Source organism: Giraffa tippelskirchi, chromosome 3 (genome assembly GCF_054371585.1).
Source record: "Giraffa tippelskirchi isolate mGirTip1 chromosome 3, T2T-mGirTip1v1.2.pri, whole genome shotgun sequence".
Taxonomy (NCBI): Eukaryota; Metazoa; Chordata; class Mammalia; order Artiodactyla; family Giraffidae; genus Giraffa; species Giraffa tippelskirchi.
The window spans coordinates 40,519,293-40,538,936 of record NC_137277.1 but is presented as its reverse complement, the minus strand read 5'-3'; the positions used below and the strand labels follow the sequence as shown (position 1 = coordinate 40,538,936).

Genomic DNA, 19,644 nt, shown 5'->3' with positions numbered 1-19,644 from the left:
TGATAGCCTCAGCTGATCGGATGACTCCAGCTGCAAGGTGAGGCCTTGGGACTCCTTGCCGCCCCTCCCCACCCCACAATCCCCATCTGAGCTGAACTGGGAGAGCAGGGCCCAGCCCCACCCCAGGCAGCCTGGCTCTAGCTAAGCAGATGACCTCAGCAGCTGCTGCTGCTGTTGTATAGTCACTAAGTCGTGCCCGACTCTTTTGTGATCCCGTGGACTGTAGCCTCAGGCTCCTCTGTCCATGGGATTCTCCAGGCAAGAATACTGGAGTGGGTAGCCATTTCTTTCTCCAGGGATCTTTCCAGCCCAGAGATCGAACCCATGTGTCCTGCTTGGCAGGCAGATTCTTTACCGCTGAGCCACCTGGGAAGCCCTGGATGACCACAGAATTCTTGCCAAGTGCAGTACAGCGCTCCCCTCTCCAGCTGCTCACCTGTCTCGCCATGTGAACCTACAACTTAATTCTACTCACTCTAGTTTTCTTGGTCTTTGGGGACCTGGGTGAAGAGATTAAATCTGGACCCGCCTGCCTCATCTGACTCCAATAAAGCCCTCGGAGATAACAGGGCTGGCTGCGCTTGGCTCCGCCACCCTCTCCCCGGGCCTCCTGTCCATCTGGGGTGGAGGCCAGCCCCATGAATGGGGCTGTTTCATTTCTACTTGCTAGTCCAGCCTTGGTGGCAGAGGCAGGGAGAGTCTGTCTGCCCAGTGATCTCCATACAGGAAAGAGGGGCTGGACTGCCTCTGCCTCAGTTGCCCCTGGGGTCCACATGGAGTCTGGGCGAAGCTGATAGCCCATCCCATACCCAGGATGAGATCAGATGCCATGGGCCTAGCAGGGGCTGAGATTCTAGGATGAGGGAACCTGAGGGACACACCCTGAGGGCAGACTCTGAGGGGATGTGCCAGGCAGAGACCCAGAGACAGGTGGACAGAGAGGTGGAGTAACTGGTGAGTGAGAGAAACCAACCAAAATGGGAAGAGGGACCAAGAGACCAACGCAGGGAGACTTAGAACAATGGGGACACAAAGATCCACAAGAGAGGGAAAGACAAGAGAGGCAAAGGTAGAGAGAGATTTTTTTTAAGCCATCAGCAAGAGAGGCACAAAGAGATGAAGTCAGAGACACACAGAGACATAAAGAAGGACAGAGAGAGAGAGCACTGACGTCATGGAGTGGATGAGGCACATTTTATATCCCGGCAGAGGAGCCAACAGGAGGTACGCACCCACTTTGCTGCATCTCTGCCATAAATCAGAAGCAATAACCTGCCAGAGGGAAATACTGCAGAGCACACCCAAACCAGACCAGCCCCTCGTACCCTAAGTGCCTGAGTCTGGAACCTTCCTCTTAAGCCTGTCCTGGCCCCAGAGAAGCCTCCCACCTGGCCTTTGCCTTTCCTGTCCTCTGTCAGGGATGCCTGGCACACCCCAGTCCCAGCATCTCTACCTGTCAAAATCATGCTCATTTTTAAATTCTGCCTCTTCCAGGAAGCTCTCCCTGACTTCTTCTTTCCCTGAACACTCTCCACCCCTGCTCCAGAGTAGTGGTATTGTGTTCTCTCTGGCAGAATCTATTCTTATCTTCCATCTGTCCATTTCCCCCTTTTCTCTGGAGTGCCTCCAGCCAGGACAGGACCACAGGATGTCAATGCTAGTGACCACATCTCTATCGATCGGAGGATTCTTCTTCATTATCCGGTGCTTCCTGTCTCTCTGCAAGCCCCAAGGAGGGAGTTAATTAAAATCGATGGCAAATGAATAAACAAACACGAGAAACCCTCCACTCCCCACTCGCAATTCCTGGCCTGGTCTGGGCCGTCCCTGCTGAGGTCCTGGGGGCAGCCTAGAAGGGGAACCAAGGAAGGAGGTCCCACAGCCTCACCCTTCCTCCGTGGTGGTCCTTCAACTAGCCCCACCTCAGAGGGGGAGGAAATGAGGCCCAGGGTGATCAGGCAGCTGGCAAGGGAGGGTCATCTGGATCTCCAGACTCCAGGCCAGGATGGAGGGAGGGAGGCGGACTCTGAGGCTCTCTGGCTCCACTCAGCCCATCCTTAGGACAGGCCCCTTGGGCTTGAGGCTATTTTTCTTTCTTCCTTTCAGATTCCTACTCTCTAGGGCCCTGGGGGAAGTTTCCGAAGCAAAGGGAGAACCTATCCTTGGGTCTCAGGTTTGGAAGAAGGGAAGGTTTTGCGTGAACAGTGCGCTCCCCTCCGCAGAGCCCACTCATCTGTGTCCATGGCAACCAGCCTCCGACAGCCCCCCTCCATTAGTCCATCCCTGGCTCCGGCTGAGGCCACTATCGCCTGTCGCCGGGCTTGTCCCACCCAAATGTCCTTTGGGAAGGGGAGGCACCTGCTTGGTTGAACGCCCAGCCCCAGCTGGCTGGCCATTACCTCGCTGACCACCATCCGTCCTGCCGTCCCCATGAGGCGCCATGTCCTCTCCTGGGGAGGATTTTTCAGAAAGCAGTCAACGAGTATTTACTGAGTGCCCGCTTGGCCCAGGGCCCAGCACTGGGGGCTGAGGGAAGGAGGCAGACGCCTATTAAGATGTGGCCCTGCCCTGAAGGGGTTTCTGGTAGAGCTGGACAAGTCGAGGCAGGCATCTATAGGAAAAATAGTGCAATGCCAGAGAGTGTGTGAGAGGGACCAGCAGGTGTAGGGAGAGCAGGGTTGGGGGCTGTCTTCCAACCTTGGGTGAGAGAAACTTTCCAACACAGGCACTGTTTGGGTCGGTTCCTAGAGGATGAATTGGAATCTCATTTTGAAAAATATTTATAGGCTCATATAGTTTTTTTTAAATATTTATTCTTTTATTTGGCTGTGCTGGGTCTTAATTGCAGGACTGGAATCGTTAGTTGCAGCATATGGGATCTTGGAGCAAATGCCAGGAGACAGTGAAGGACAGGGAAGCCTGGCGTGCTGCTGTCCATGGGGTCCCAGAGAGTCAGACATGACCGAGCGACTGAACAACAGCAACGTATTTATTTATTTATTTGGCTGCCCCAGGTCTTAGTTGCGGCTTGCCAACTCTTGGTTGTGGCATATGAGATCTAGTTCCCTGACCAGGGGTTGAACCCAGACCCCTTGCACTGGGAGCAAGGCGTCTTAGCCACTGGACCACCAGGGAAGTCCCTCGAATAGCTTTTTAAACTTGCAGTGCATTACGTCCTACTTGATCTTATTTTACTGTCATTGTTGTTATTGTCTCCATTGTACAGATGAGAAGATTGAGGTTCAGAGAGATTAAGGTATTTATCCAGAAGTGTCCAAAGCAGAGCCAATATTGAACCCTAGATGTTGGGAGTGAACTAGATGTTTTTCTCACCCACATGGCAGCTCCTGCTTGATGGGAAAAAGCTTGTTGAAGGGACTGAGGATGAACTGGCCTGCCTGCAGGGGGCCAGAGCCCTTGGGATAAGCCCAGACCAAGGGATGCCCTTCATCCTGAGTGAGGAGGAAAGAACAGAGATTCCAGCCACAGATAGTCCTGGGTTCCGATCCAGCTCAGCCTCCAAACAGACTCTGATGGTACCAATGCCTTCAGTGTCTCATGAAGCACAACTTGGAAATCTGAGTTCCCCTAGAAAAGGAGAGTCCACCCCTGTGAGGTTGACCTGGGCATCAACATGCTGAGTCCAGAGGCCATCCCCATGCCAGATGGTGTGGACCATGAGTTCAGGATGCCTCCCCCCACCAAATAAAATAGTTCATTTATCAAGCATCTGCCATGTGCCAAACACTGCCTGTGTTATTTCTGCTAATGCTCACAACCCAGGGAAGGATCCATCATTGCCCCCTTTCATAGGTGAGCCTACCAAGCACAGAGAGGTGAAGGAATTGGCCCAAAGTCACACAGCTGGCAAGGACACTGTCTGTCTTCCTCAGAGCCAGTACCTCTTCACCACCCCTACACCTCCCTCCTGCTGCCGCCAAACAGAGCCCCAGATGTGGGAGGCATCTTGGGATTTCGTGCTGCGAGCTTGGCCCCACTTGCGGGTGGCACAGCCATCACCTGTCCCCATGGGGACATCTTTTTGACTCTTCTCTGCAGCCGCGCCAGCCTGGTGGGCTGGGTAAGGCTAATTGGGGATGTCTCTGCATTCCCGGGGGCCTTATCTTTCCTTTACAATAAAAGTTGGGTTTTTTTTTGTTTTTAGTGTGCAAAATTTTCCACCATCTGCTTTGCCTTGGCAGAATGTTTGCTGAAAATATCTCTTCCTCTCTAATTCCCATAATTTCTGGGGGCTTTGGGAGCCTCCAAGCAGAGCAGCAGCAACTCACAAGGGCCTCCCAAGCTCACAGGCTGCTGGTTGTCCTTGTGCCAGGCAGGCGGATGTCATGTGGCCCAGAAATCACATCCCCCCGCCTCTCAGCCAGAGAGGGGCACTGGGATCTCTCCACTGATGGAACAAAGCTGACCTGAAGTTGAATCCTAGGATTCAAGACCCAGAGTGTCTAGGCTGTCTAGGTTGGCCTGTTTTTGTGTGTGGTGAAGCCCTGAGAGGTGCCCCCAGGGTCACAAAGAGAGAGGGTAGCAGATCAGAGCCAGGAAACAGGTCCCCTGAATCCTAGTGCAGGGCTGTGAGGTCAAGTAGCCAGCATCCTGCCTGTCCCCTGGACCATTGCAGGCAAGGTGTCTCCAAGCCAGCAGCTGCCACACATGTTCTTTGCAGCAGTTGGAAAAGACTTTCCAAAAGGGAAGACTTCCCCCCACCTTCATGTACCAAAACTCTTGAGTTTCCATGGTGACAATCAAATTGCAAATCCATCCAAGAGGAAAAAAAAATACCCAGAGAAGTGAGCGTGGCTGGCGCTGGTGCTGTCCGCTGCTGAGGATGAGAGGCAGAGTGGGGCAGCCCTGCTGGGGCATGATGGGAAAATCTCAGGGATGCTAGGTCCCCAAGCAAGTGGTCCAGGAGCCTAGGCCACTGCAGCAGGGGGCCTCCTCCCTGCCTCCTGACAGAGTTCCAGTGAATCCACTTGGTGACACCCCCTTCTTGGGGAAGCTATCAAGACCATCTTCTCCCTGGTGTTTTCCCATTTTCAACCTGAAAAATCAAGCGTGGGCAGAATACAAGCACTTGTCACCAACCATGCCATCCTAGACTCAGCCTTTGGGGAATTAGAGGTAAAAAATCAGCCTTCAGACACACAGAGTGTTTTGAAGATGGAGGAGCAAGGGCCAAAAGATTTATGAGCCTAAAAGCTTTGTTAATAGACCTGGAAGATTTACGATTGCATTTGCTGTGTAGAGAGAAAGGTGGACGATTGCATTTGCTGTGTAGAGAGAAAGGTGGCAACAGCAATCGAATGGCAAATTAAGCAAGGTTTGGGTTTTACAGCGACATTTGGAGGGGGAGGAGGAAGAAAAACTTCTTCCTTTGCTGCTGGAGGAGAACTGGGGTAAACGGTGTTTGCGTTGGGCAGTGTCCAGGGATGTTCTCCACACTGTCTCTTCAGCATCTTTCTTTCCCAATGACAGTAAGTGCCAAGGCCAGGTGTCAACACTGCCGACTTCCTTGGGCTTGTTCCTTTCAAGTGAGGTTTATTAGAGTGGATTAGAAACAGGATTGGGTTTGCATCACAGAGATCTCTAAGCTGAGGCTTGGCCCCCTGCTTGAAATCACAGACACAATGAACAACAATGCTTGAGCCAAGGGAGACGCATTCAGAAGGAAGCTGGCTGCTTCCCTGCTCTGCGACACCTTTGTGAGCTTAGTTTTCATCTAGGGCTGTTCCCCCCCTTCCATGGCTATGGCTGTTGGGGTTCTATAAAAGGAGAAAAAGAACAAGCCCACTGACTGTCACTTGGGGAGGTTTATTTTTTCTAAACCTTGCACGGCATAGGCACCATATGGGAACCAGGCAACATGGTGCCCAAGCCCCACCTCCAGGATTGGGGCTTTGGACAAGACATACCCCTCCCAGCAAAACACGCTCTTGCAACATAGCTCAGCAGTATTCTTGCAACTTAAGCCCACTCTCAACCCAACACTGTGACCAGGTACCACAGATGACAAGACAGGGAGGAGAGTGAAGGAATGGGGTGAATGGGCTGGCCACCATAACCCGGAATCTTAGGATGTCCTTTCCCATTGCCTCTCTCAAGCTCTTGGTATGTCGTGCCCTGCGGCATCTGCTCATTAGCACCAAAGGATCCGGGCATTATTTCCATACCATGAAGCCCCATGTCATGTCCCGCTATCCTCTACTGCCCCAGCCTCATATTTCCAACCCCACCCTAGAATTACAAAGATCCAGCATATCCAGCATGGGGCATACAGAACATTCCAAGTCAGAAAGAAGGAATAAATTGCCCTTAAGCATCTCTGCCAGAGAGATGAGAAAACCAATGTGGAGATCAGTCACTGTGTTCTCCTCAGGGACTTCCCGCTGCCTAACAGGCTGCTGGACACCCTCCTGCTGGGGGCAGGGGCAGAATATTCCAGATCCTTTTGCATCTGCCCCAAAGGAGAGCTGCTTGCTCACTCCTGCCCCCTCACACTCCCTTTGTCTGGGGACCCACAGGGCGGGCGGTTAGTCAGTCAGTGCGTGAGTCAAAAAATATGTAAATGCTTATAAAACGAATGCCCATAAAATCAGATCTCAGTGGATTCTTGATCAAAGAAACCTACTCTGGGACCTAAAAAGCAATTGCAAAATAAGTCAGGCCTTTACTTACATTTCTCAAGTACAACGAATGGGGCGGGCGTGTGGATCCCAACCCCTCCAGCCTCCATCTCCTTTTGATTCTAGAACTGGAAAGCCCAAAAAGCCAAAGCAGGACTCTGCCTTGAGGGCAAAAAGAGAAAGAAACACAGCAGAAAGAGCAAAATCCTTAAGCAGACAGAGGAAGGCAAAGCTGGAAACAACCCATTAGCATCCCTCTTGCCCCACCCCCAGAATCAGGTCTGCGGGAGAAGCATGCCAGGCTCAGTGATGGTGTGATTTGGCCCCTGCCTTCAGGAACCTCCAGGTCTGCTGGGGGAAAACACACACACAACACTTAAAGCAGAAAGTTTGGTTGCTGCAGGTGTAGCAGAATACACAGCGTGTTCAGCCAACCAGATGGAGACCATAGAGGGTTTCTTGGAGGAGGTGGTACCCAAACTAAGCCAGGAGGAGAGGGGTGGGTAGGGAATTCTGGGTAGAGGAAAGCCAGTCCCTGCAGGAGGTGCTGACAGTTTGGCAGGAGCTCCAGGTAGCCTGGAGCCAGAGGAGCCTCAGGTAGGAGAGCTGGTTGTGCAGTTGTGGGGGATGAGGCTGAAGACGTAGAGGAGGGTGGGAGTTTGGGCTCTTGCTTTGCTGTGTCTTTAAAGTGAAAGTGTCAGTTGCTCAGTTGTGTCTGACTCTTTGCAACCCTATGAACTGTAGCCCACCAGGCTCCTCTGTCCATGGGATTCTCCAGGCAAGAATACTGGAGTGGGTTGCATTCCCTTCTCCAGGGGATCTTCCTGATCCAGGGATTGACCTGGGGTCTCCTCATTACAGGCAGATTCTTTACTGTCAGAGCCACTTAAGCTCAGCTTCAGTTTAAAGAAATGGAATCTGGGAATCACAGGCAATGCAGTATAGATGCAGTTTAGACATGAAAGACCATGTGGGCTGATCTCAAAGAAGCACCCAAGCCCTACATCAAAAGATTGGCGAATGGATGTACATTTCTATGCTTAAAATGAAAATAGAGTGTTTAATGTATGAATAGATCCTGTATTATGACTCCCACTGTTGACTAACCAGCCAAATATGGTCCCATTTAGTCCAGAAAAGAGGGTTTCTACCACAGTGGGTGTTTACCGTGGGAGCTCCCCCTCCCCTCCCCTCTCCCGGGATTCTAGCCCCATCAGCCTGGCTCCCTTCTGCGTTCACAAGACCCCACTGGGAGTTGCTGGATGAGCTGGGATGAGAGCCCAGACCTGCTGGCTCTGAGTTCAGTTCTCCCAGTGGAGTCAGAGTGGTTATAAACACAGTCTGTGGAGCCAGCCCACCAGAGTAAGAGTCCCATTGTGGTCAAGGGCCTCAGTTTCCTTGCCTGGGAAATGGAGACAATGCTATTTCCTATCTTGCAGAGTTGTTCTGAAGCTTCTGCTAGTCAGTGTATGTCAGGGGCCTGGAGCCCTCTGTCAGGTCAGCAAGGACTGGAATTATTCCTGCAGGGCATCACTGGATGCCTTTAAGCATTGCCAAGCGCACGCTTCAGAGTAGTTGGGCCTGCACCAAAGTGGATAATCGGCTCCTCCCAGCGAGAAGCTTCTGATCCAGCCCCAGGGAGGGGATGACGCGTGGAGATGGGCTGCCCCGGCACTCACCTCTCTGCCTGGCAGAAAGGAGTCCCCTGCCATCGCCGTGCTCCAAACACCAGGGCCGGTGGAGGTCCCATGCCATCTTGTCTTGGCAGGAGGAGGAAGCCTGCCCTGGTCCCCTCTGTTGGACACACCTGCTGGCAGTGGCCAGTGAGGGGTGACCTCCTGTGCTGGTGTCTCTTTTCCAGTGGTTTCCAGCGACAGTGACAGCGACTCTGATCTCAGCTCCTCCAGCCTGGATGACAGACTCGTGCCCACTGGGGTCAGGGACCCGAAAGGCAACAAACCCTGGGGCGAGTCAGGTAAGTGACTGACTTAGCTGACAGGAAGTGCAGGGAGCAGCACTGTTTGCTTCCCAAGCCCCAAGGGCAGTGGCTGTCCTCCTTCTGTGGCCTCTGCTTCCCAGCAGCTCCTTGGTGGGGGCTGGTGAAATGGTTCTAGATCCAGGAGGCAAAGTGGGCCTTTGGCTGGGACGACTGGGAGCTACAGGGTTGGCACCACTCAAGAACAGATGGAAAAGGGGGTTCCTGGTGGCCTAGTGGTTAGGATTCTGGGCTTTCACTGTGGTGGGTTCAATCCCTGGTCGGGGAACTGAGATCCCGCAAGCCGCTCAGAGCAGCCAAAAATAAAAAACTACCACGAACAGATGGAAGGGAGGCTCAGGTGTACATGCAGAGAAGGCCTGGGGGCACATTTTCCTTTCCACACATGAAGGGCCTTCCCAGGAAAAGGACCAGCTTCATTCACAGTTATTCCAGAGGTTAGAACTGGGATATTTGTAAGATGTTTCAGGAGGCTGATTTTTAGTACATAAGAAGAAAGCGTTTCAATAACTGCCTCAAGCTGAAAAGATATGGAAAGCTGGGTGATCTCCTGCCAGAACTGATATGGAAGGCATTCCTGCAGGGGTGGTCATCTGCACTCGATAAGAGATACCAAATGCCTGGCACACATACTTTTACTTCTGCTCCTGTGCCCATGGCAGACATTACTAGTTGATCATGATACTCTCTCCCAAAGAGCCTGACATGGGCCTTAGAATCCTTCTCCATGTGGTTTTCCAAGTGATCAGTGTCAGTAGGCAGGGGTGATGCATGGGGTTTAAACTGTCCCTGGACCAGATGACCTCCTAGTCCCCTTTAAGCTGAAGATTCTCTCTTAGAAAAATGTGGAGCAAACTCACCTGCCAGCCTTGGTTTCTGGGGGCAGGCTGTATACTTCTGTCCCTCCCCTCACCACCATAGCCTTCACCCTGTCTCTTCATACCAACTCTCCGCTATGACCAAGAGGGTCCAGGAGACAGAAAGATAGAGTGGAGTTCTGCAGACCCCATCTCTGCTCTCTCAGCAGGCGGAGACTAACAACTGGGTCTGAATGAGGATTCCTTAGTTACTAAAGGCAGCAGTGAATGTCCCTCTTGTTGTGTTAACAGATACACACACACTTTCCCCACTACACACTCCTTCTCCGAGGGCACGTCCATTTTCATGTGGGTAACTACTTGTTCCTTAGTTGAATGACCCAAGGGCCCATTTGGTTGTCTTTGTGAGACTGTGGGCCAGTCAGCAGTGGCCAAAGGGTGGGGGTCCCACTAGACCATGGATGGCAACCATGTGACTAGGGGAGAAGGAGGTGGCCGTTCTCAGGGGGAGGGGCTCTGGCAGACAGTCCCATAGATACAGGTCACAATTCCAAACGAGGAGACTTGAGATCAGCTCCTTGTCCAGGCTGAGTGCCTCCCTGTCTCAGTTCAAGGCCCAAAGGGCCCAACCCGGAGCCAATCACAGGGTCTTCTTGCAGGTGGCAGTGTGGAGTCCCTGAAGCTGGGGCCTACCCGCCCAGCCAGCTGCCTCTCGGAGAGCCAGAGCAGCCTGGCCAGTGAGACCGGGACAGGCTCTGCCGACCCACAACGGGGCCCCACACCCTGGCCGGACCCAAAGGGCCCCGGTGAGTACCAAGCCACCTTCCAACCCACCCACCTCCTCTCCGTCTGCCCCCCACCCCTGTGGCTTGCTCCCCTCCGCGTAGCCTGCCTCATCCTCACCTGTGCTCCAGCACTGGAGAGCGCTAGGGGATGTTTTCAATTCTCCACGTTCACTGAGCGCTGTGCCAAGTGCTGGGGGAACCCTGGCAAGCTAGACGCATCCCCACCCACAATGAACAAAGGGAGGGACCCAAATCCCAAGGCTGACCATCTCTATCTATTCTCAGTGATTGTTACCATCCTCAGTTTTATAAAATGTAATCTTTCCAAGTATTTCACTGTCCCCGTAAGAGTCACAATAACTCCACTCTGAGAACACCTACTGTCCACCAGAGGGTGTGCCCAGCCTGGGCCGGTGTGGTGGGGGACAGTTTCTGAGACCTCCAGAAACTTACCACATAGCTGAAGAAGCCAAATCAGCTCACCCCAAACAGCCCAGGCCAGAGAAGTCCCAGATCCTAAGAGGGAGGAAATCGGGACCTGTGGAGCCCAGCCCGCCCTGCACATCTAAGGGCAACTTTCATTCTCTTAGCCAAGTAGTCAGGGGGCTTATTATCCCCATTTGATGGATGTGGGAGCCAAGGGCAAGAATCCAAGCCCCCACCTGCCCTGGCCAGCCTGGGACCATCATGCAATCAGGAGATAAGGGGGTCCTCACTCTCAAGTGGGAGAAAACTATGCAGGTGTAGGATCGGCCCCTGGTCTCCTTCCAGAAAGAAGCCCCAGCTGGACTGAGTGCCTCTGCAGCCAGAGGATCCACAGGTGCACGCTGTGTGGGTCAACACAGCAGCTGATGCCCCTGCTGCGCACAGGGATGGCTGCGGGAGCCTGATGGGGTAGGGTCACCCACCGGGAAACCCCATGGGAGCCCTCATCCACTCTTCCTTTACCGCCCCCCCCTTCCCTCATTCTCCCTCATTATGAGCATGAGAAAGAGGCAGACTGTGACATGGGGGGCAGGTCTCAGGGAGGGAGGCGCCGCGGACATGATTTGGGTCCTCTCCCATCACCCTCGCCTCCTGCAGTCCCCCACAGAGGGCAGTTTGGAATTCAGCAGGCCCGAGCTCTAGCCCCAGCTCTGCCATCCACACCCATGGGAACCTGGGCAAACCATCAGGTCGAACCACATGCAACTGCATTTTTGTGGATCAAAAATAGTTAAATATTGGCACTTGCATAGGGTTCAATCTAATATTTGATCTCTCAGCACCCAGTTGCATTATCACTAAAAGTGGGGATCACGTTGTGTCCCTCCCGGGTTGCCAGGAGGGTAAGCCCCAGGGTCCATGTAGGGTACCTACCTGCATAGGTCTTTAGGAAATGTCCAGTGGCCACACAGTGATCTATGTGCCGTGTGGCCCAGCACATAAACAGGGTTCCAGGGCTTAAGTTTTACTTGGACAGGGCTGGCTTGGAAGGTTTTCTGTTCTGACGTCTATTTTTTTTAGTTTTGATTTTTTAAGTTGTTTTTTTTTTTTTTAACGTGAATCATTTTTAAAGTCTTTATTGAACTTGTTACAATATTGCTTCTGTTGTTTTGGTTTTTTTTTTTTGGCCATAAGGCACGTGAGATCTTAGCTCCCCAACCAAGGATCGAAACTGCACCTTTGGAAGGTGCTTTGGAAGGCAAAGTCTTAACCACTGGACAACCAGGGAGGTCCTTCTCATGTCCATTTGCCCCTGCTGGCATCCCAGGATCACCTGTGTTGATGGCCACGCTGGAGCACGGGCAGTGGGCAACTTGCCTGCAATGACTCGGCGCAGTAGAGCAGGGCTGGGCCCAGGGCTCAGCCCCTGATCCTCCCCAGCACTCCCCCTCTTAGTTTCAGATGGGGTGGCTGCTTCAGGTGCAGGCCGCTCCAACAAGGAGTCCACCTTCCCTGCATTTCATTCCCAAAGTTCACACTGTCTCTGGGGTGGGACTCTGCTTCTGCTCACTCTATTGTGGCCTTTCTTCTCTCTCTCTCAAAGGTAAAAGGCATACCTGGGCCAGCCCCCGCTGCTGATGCGGCCTCCGATGGGTCCCCTCCACCTGCCCTGGACAGAGGTTCGCTTGGTGCACGGGGCAGACTTTCCAGTGGAAGAGCTTGAGAGAGAAGGAGAGAGACAGCTGGAGTCAGAGCCCTCCTGGTTCCTTCCTGACCAGTCCTGGAGCCCTTGGCCGCCAGCCCTGTCGGACGTGATCTGTAACTCAACAAACCAGTGCTTGGGGGGCTGAGTCTGCTCCCCTGCACCCAGTGCCTTTCTGCGCCCCTTCTTTCCTGGGAGCCCCCCCACCCCCACCCCAGCCACTCCACTCTGCCCTGACCTTTATTTATTGCCCTCCCCACTTCCCAGCCTACCCCTGTGTTCATTTTAAGTTTGCTGTCGTCTTAGTTGGACTGCAAGGGCCTTCAGACCCACCCGTGGGGCCTTCCCATGTGCACTGCTGTTTCAGAGGTGGGGCTTTCTCCATATTTGTGTTCATGGAAGAAGACATCCAGGCCTGAGGGTGACCCTTCACTGGGGAGCGTGGCCCCTAGAGAGGAGGCCAGTGGAGGTGGGAGGAGAGGTCCACCCCCGCTTCCCCTCTTGCTGTAGCCCCCAGACATGGATACAGTCACCTCCCTCCTGGCCCAGGAGCTGCTCTGGAACTTGGTTCTCTGTTAGGTCTCTTGGAAGCCCTCCCCTGGGGTTGGTGGAGCTGGAAAGGGTTCTGGGGAACACTGTGAATTCATTCACTGAAGAGCAGCCTTCAGCTGAGTTCCCTGCTGGGGCGTGAAGCTCCCTAAGCCATTAATTCACTCCTCTTCAGTAGGCTTGATTTGGCAGAAAAACAGTTAATTCAGAGTGCAGGCCATTGCTTCTGGAAAACTCTTCCTGTAGGAGACAGAACGTGCGTGTGTGCGTGCATGCGTGCGTGTGTGTGTGTGTGTGTGTGTGTGTGTTGCCCACACCCTCCCATCCTTCCTGCCTGCCCCATGCCTGGTCCTTGAAGGGCCTTCCTCTCCAGGCTCTCAGACCCCTACTATTAGCTCTTTTGCCCTTGTCTCTGGCAGACAGTTTAAAAAAAAAAGTCCTGTTTCCCTGTGACAAGTTATGTTTCAGGATTAAAAACAATAAAGATTAGAATTTGCATTGAGCCAGTGTGTTGACCAAAAGGCCACAATCACTTGTGTATCTGAGATGCATAAGTAGAAAAACGGATGGAAAAAAAATGTGGTACGGTGGTTGCTGGAACACTTGCTAAGCTGCAATAAAAGGAATAAGCTAGATCTGGATGGGTTAGAAGGGCTCACAAACCTAATGTTGAAAAACAAGGCCATCGATGTAAAAATAAAAAGTATATGTATAAATAATCAAAATGAGTTATATTAACTTATACATACATGTGTAAAAATGTTTGTAAAATGGACAAGGACTTCTAGTTAAACACAGTGGACTGAACACATTTGTATGTTCTCTGCCTCTTGAACCCCACCAAAATGACCTAAAGGAATGAAAATGGCATGAACTACAAAAATGGCCTTACCTGTCTCCTGAGAAACCTGTATGCAGGTCAAGAAGCAACAGTTAGAATCAGACATGGAACAACAGACTGGTTCAAGATCAAGAAAGGAGTATGTCCAGGCTGTATATTGTCATCCTGTTTACTTAACTTATATGCAGTACATCATGTGAAATATGGGCTGGATGAATCACAAGCTGGAATCAAGATTGCTGGGAGAAATATCAACAACCTCAGATATGCAGATTATACCAGTCTAATGGCAGAAAGTGAAGAGGAATTAAAGACCCTCTTGATGAAGGTGAAAGAGGACCGTGAAAAGGCTAACTTACAACTCATTATTCAATAAACTAAGATCATGGCATCTGGTCCCATCACTTCATGGCAAATAGAAGGGGAAAAAGTGGAGACAGTGACAGATTCTATTTTCTTGGGCTCCAAAATCACTATGGATGGTGACTGCAGCCACAAAATTAAAAGACACCTGCTCCTTGGAAGGAAAGCTCTGACAAACCTAGACAGCATATTAAAAAGCAGAGACGTCACTTTGCCGACAAAAGGCCATTTAGTCAAAGCTGTGGTTTTTCCAGTAGTCATGTACAGATGTGAGAGTTATATCATAAAGAAGAGTGAGCACTGAAGAATTGATGCTTTCAAACTGTGGTGCTGGAGAAGACTCTTGAAAGTCCCTTGGATAGCAAAGAGATCAAACCAGTCAATCCTAAAGGAAATCAACCCTGAATATTCGTTGGAAGGGCTGATGCTGTTGCTGATGCTGAAGCTCCAATCCTTTGACCACCTGATGCAAAGAGCCAACTCACTGGAAAAGACCCTGATGCTGGGAAAGATTGAGGGCAGGAGGAGAAGGGAGCAGCAGAGGATGAGATAGTTGGATGGCATCACTGACTCAATGGACATGAGTTTGAGCAAGCTACAGGATATGGTGAAGGACAGGGAAGCCTGGCATGCTACAGTATGTGGGGTCGCAAAAAGTTGGACATGACTTAGTGACTGGACAACAACAAAGGCGGCAGCAGTACGTAAGAGAGGTCTAAGACTTTGGAAGAAGGAAGAGTAAAATTTATTTAGTGCCAGCTTCTCCCACCCTCTGAAATGTCTACAAGGGAGAAAGCCAACTGGTAACAAGCCAGTTGGCTCTGCAGAATCCTCCAAATTCTTCGAACATGGAGGGACCAGGTATCCCTAAAGCGGAAGTTCAGGATGGATATGAAAATAGTAACAATTGGAAGAAGTGGTTAGACTGAAGCCCAGATGGCATGTGACCACCCTTCTCTGACCCTGGTAGAAGATGGTTTACAGCTGGCCAAGGCTGAGCTAGGATTCTGGCTCGGGAACCCCAAGCCCAGTGAAAGGCTGGGGTGAGGTGATAGTTAATGGGGAGACCATCAGCCCCCTTCCTTGGCCAACAGCTGGGCCTATTCCCCATCCAGCCACCCCCAAGACAGAACATTATTGAATTTCTCTCTGGGAAACCAAGTAAAGAGAAAAGATCAACAGATCCTGAAATTGACAATTCCTCAGTCTCTACCCAGGTGCTACTGTGAGGCCCGCATTCCCAAGCCCTGCCCACATGCACAGAGCTACCTGTTAGCTTTCCTGTGTTGCAGTCATAGTGACAACAGCCAGGGGCACCAGCAGTTGACTGAAACCAACAGCCAAAGATACAGAGACTCCAATACACAGAAGAAAGGGATCAGAGGACATTCCTCTGAAAGTATTTGTCCATGAGACAGGAAGAAAGTGTCATTTTTTAAAAGGAAGTGTTAAAGCTCTTGAATATTAAAAAATATATATATATAGCATAAATTTTTAAATGCATTATAAGGGATAGAAATATGGGAGAGAACCTTCTAGACAGTAAAACACTGAAACAGATGTTAGGGAGAAAAATCCAAGACAGGTGGACAACCAAAAGATCAGATCCATGCAGAAGGCCTAATTTCCAACTGATAAGAATTGCAAGCTGAGAAATAGAAAAGAGAGGAGAGAAAATTGTGGAAGAAATGATACATGAATATTTCCCAGAACCGAAGGAAAAGAACTTCCACAGAGCAAGAACCTGCCAAGTGTGGGGCACAGTGACTTAAAACCACAGCCATGTGGCCAGCCGCCACCCTCGTGAGCCGTCATGTGGCAATACCTGTAGATAAAGATGCTCCTGGCCTGCAGCTGCAGTGCAGTTACCCGAAGTCTTGTTAAAACAGATTCTCACCCACCAAGACTGGGTCAGGGGCTGAGCATGCTTGTCTATCAAGTTCTGTTATGATGCCGATGCTGCTGGCTGGAAGACCACACTGTGGTCCAAGGCAGTGGTGGTCACCACTGGCAGCTCACTGGAGTCACCTGATGAGCTTGACACACACTCGTGCTGAACACACCCCCAGAGATTCTGGTCTAATCAATTTGGGGCCAGCCTTGATATCAGGATTTTGTAAAGCTCCCCTGATGACTCTGTGTGCTGGCAGAACTGAGAATCATTGCCCTATAGAAAAACTCTTCTCTGTGAATTCCAAAAGATGTCCATGGGATGTTTAGAGCAGTACCTTTTTACTAGCTAAAAACTGGACACAACCTCAATACCATCCACAGAAGAAAAGATCCATAAATTGTGACATAGTCAGACATACCCCGTGTGGTAGAGATGAGTCTCACAAACAACGCTGAGCAAAGAAACAGATGGCAGAAAAAAATAAATACGTTATGACACCATCTATGTGGAGATTTTAAAACATGCAAAAATGTTATGTATTAACATATATTTTATGCAGTGGAAGAATAAACTCATAGGAAGGATAAACAACAGATTTCAAGATACATCTTGAGAGGAAGAGGCATAAGGAGTGGTTTCAACTTTACTGGTAATGCTTCCTTCATCTCAGTGATAGATTGATGGGTTTGTAATATTTATAATATTTCATTATGTTATATTTGTGTTATTTATATATGTCTGAAGTCTTTCTGAATAAAAAATGTAGGAAACATGGGAATTCCCTAGAAGTCCAGTGGTTAGGACAGCATGCTACCGCTACAGGAGGCGCAGGTTCAATCTCTGAGGAACTAAGATCCTGCATGTGGCGAGGAGTGGCAAAAAAAAAAAAAAAAAAAAAAACTTTAGGGAACTCTAGCACGCCTTGTTTCTTTTTTTGGCTGCACCATGCAGTGTGTGTGGGTTCTTAGTTCCCTGACCAGGGATTGAACCTGTGTCCCCTGCATTGGAACACAGAGTCTTAACCACTGGACCACTGGGCAAGCCCCCCTAGAGCAATCCTTATCATGAAATTTCAGGACACCAGGTAAAAAAATCCTAAAGGAAAAAAATCCTAAAACCTTCCAAAGAGAAAAAAAAAATTAACAGTCATATACCAAGAGCCAGGGATTACAATGGCTTTGAAATTCTCAAATCAAATTTTGAAGCCAGAACACAGTTAAGAAGTAGCTTCTGAATTCTTGCAGGAAATGATTTCTAATCTGGATTTATATCCACCCAAATCTCAATGGCGGCAGAATGAAAATATTTTCAGACTTATGAGGATTCTTTTTTTTTTTTATTTACCTCCCATACATTCTTTCTCAAGCAGCTACTACAGGATGTGCTCCAACCAAACGAAAGAAAAACCAGGAAAGAGGATCTGGAGACGCAGGAAACTGGAGCTCTGATACAGGAGAGGGCCAAAGAGAGTCCCCAGGATACTGGCAGCAGCTGCGGTCAGGGGCTAGAGGCCAAGCCAGCCCAGATTGGAGCCTGAGGACAAATGAGGTACACAAGGCTGTACAAACAGGATAGGAAGCATCCCTGTGTTAGAGAGATTGAAAATAATATCATGATAGTTTGTATCATGACATATAATATACAAAAATGAAGGATCAAGAAATAGAATCAGCAGGAGATTTCAGTACAAAGGTAACACCAGCAGAGATGGCTAAGAGCTCTAAGAGTTACCAAGAGAGGGACTTGGAAGTTGGGGTGGGGGATTGCTGCCCTATGTTATAAAGTTTTCAAGACAATTTTTTTTTAATTTATATTTATTTGGCTGTGCTAGGTCTTAGTTGTAGCATGTGGGATCTGGTTCCCTGACTAAGGATCGAACCTGGCCCCCCTCCCCATTGGGAATACAGAATCTTAGCCACCAGGGAAGTCCCCAAGGATAATTTTTAAATTGTGTATTATGTTACATTTCTAACAATGGAAATTTTAATGGAAAAATACGTATCAAATAGGATAGACCCATTGTGAGAGCCCTGAGGCCATAGCAGGTAAATAAATAAGGAGGCGATGAGGACCTGCTTGGCAGAGAACATCAGTCCCAAAAGGTCCCTATGTACAAATATCCAGTCTATAAGAAGCTGTTGCCTCTGCCCCTCAGCTCCCAGGAACCTCTATGCTGGGACCAACACCCCCTTGGACCCCTCAGACCTGATGTAGCACAAGCCACCACACTCAGCTCCCACTAGAACCCCGTGCCCAGACCAGACCCAGTCCAGGAGAGGGACCCAAGCCCTGCAGCCTCCAGGCTGAATCCCAAATGTGTTTTCCTAGAGGACTGATAGGGTCCTGAAGAAGTTTCATCACGTGTTAACCAGGAAGTCCTCAGCTTTAGGACAGACATGGATGCCGAACCCCCTACCAGGGTCTGGAAGCTGCCAGGAGTCAAGGGTTCTTTGTGGGATGTTTGGGAACCAAGAAATCCTTTCCTTATAAAAAGGAAAGGATTGTTTTCTGAGTCTTCAAGCAGCCAACTCACAAGTTAACCTTTGGACCTGAGACTTTTATGGCTAGGGATGGAGGAGATTCTATGCCACCTATAAAAATTACAGAGTGCAGAAGAGCCTTGATTTGTCCCAAATATCAGATAACCCAAGTAGTCCCTAAAGAGGCCACAGGTGGAACGTTCGTGAACTTTGAACACTGGTTTCAAATCTCAGCCCTATTACCTAGTTCCTGAAATTATGGGTACTGCTCTGACTCTACTTGCTGATCTGTAAAATGGGGATAATACTTCCTTCATGGGATTGTTGCAGAACTTAAAAACCTGAAAGCACATGTAAAACTCCTACCACTGCTGTTAGTCATGACTCCCATAGGATTCAGATGTGGCGCTTGCCTCAGGAGTTGTTTAGATGATGTAAGAAGGTAAGTTCGGTGCTTGCATCGACCCTGAGGCCCAGCAGATGATCATGTTCTTCCCCTTGGGGAACAAAAGTTCATCCACCCAATATTGACTGGCAGCTACTGGGCTGTGAAGTGCAGTGTTAGAGGCTGAGGTTCAGTGGTGGACAAAACAGACATGGCCCCCACCCTCCTGCAGCATCGGAATCACCCAGTGGGCTTGTTAGAACATAGGTCCCTGGACCGCACCCCAGAGCTGCACTCAGAAGTCCAGGGAGGGGCTGAGAACGTGTGTTTTTAAGTTCCCAGATGATGCTGACGCTCCCCGCTGGGAGACCAACTTTGAGATCCCTGAATCTAACGGAACCCGTTTACCTGTGTCTCCTTGGACTGATGGAGAAGGCAATGGCACCCCACTCCATTTTCCACTTGCCTGGAAAATCCCATGGACGGAGGAGCCTGGTAGGCTGCAGTCCATGGGGTCGCGAAGAGTGGACACAACTGAGTGACTTCACTTTCACTTTTCACTTTCATGCATTGGAGAAGGAAATGGCAACCAACTCCAGTGTTCTTGCCTGGAGAATCCCAGGGACGGGGGAGCCTGGTGGGCTGCCATCTATGGGGTCGCACAGAGTCGGACATGACTGAAGTGACTTAGCAGCAGCAGCAGCAGCCTTGGACTGATACCCCTAGACCAACCCAGGCAAGGGAGCAGGGAGTGGGTGATGATGACC

General features: G+C 50.3%; 1 protein-coding gene across 1 annotated transcript in view; it reads left to right on the top strand.

The window, feature by feature from the left end:
• RPH3AL (rabphilin 3A like (without C2 domains)) overlaps nucleotides 1-13,416 on the top strand; it is a 138,658-nt gene extending 125,242 nt beyond the window's left edge. Inside the window, 4 exon segments of the mRNA XM_081580122.1 lie at nucleotides 8,500-8,613; nucleotides 10,112-10,221; nucleotides 10,223-10,258; nucleotides 12,267-13,416. Of these exon segments, the coding sequence (XP_081436248.1) occupies nucleotides 8,500-8,613; nucleotides 10,112-10,221; nucleotides 10,223-10,258; nucleotides 12,267-12,386 (380 nt within the window). The 3' untranslated portion in view covers nucleotides 12,387-13,416.
• The last annotated feature ends 6,228 nt before the right edge of the window (nucleotides 13,417-19,644 follow it).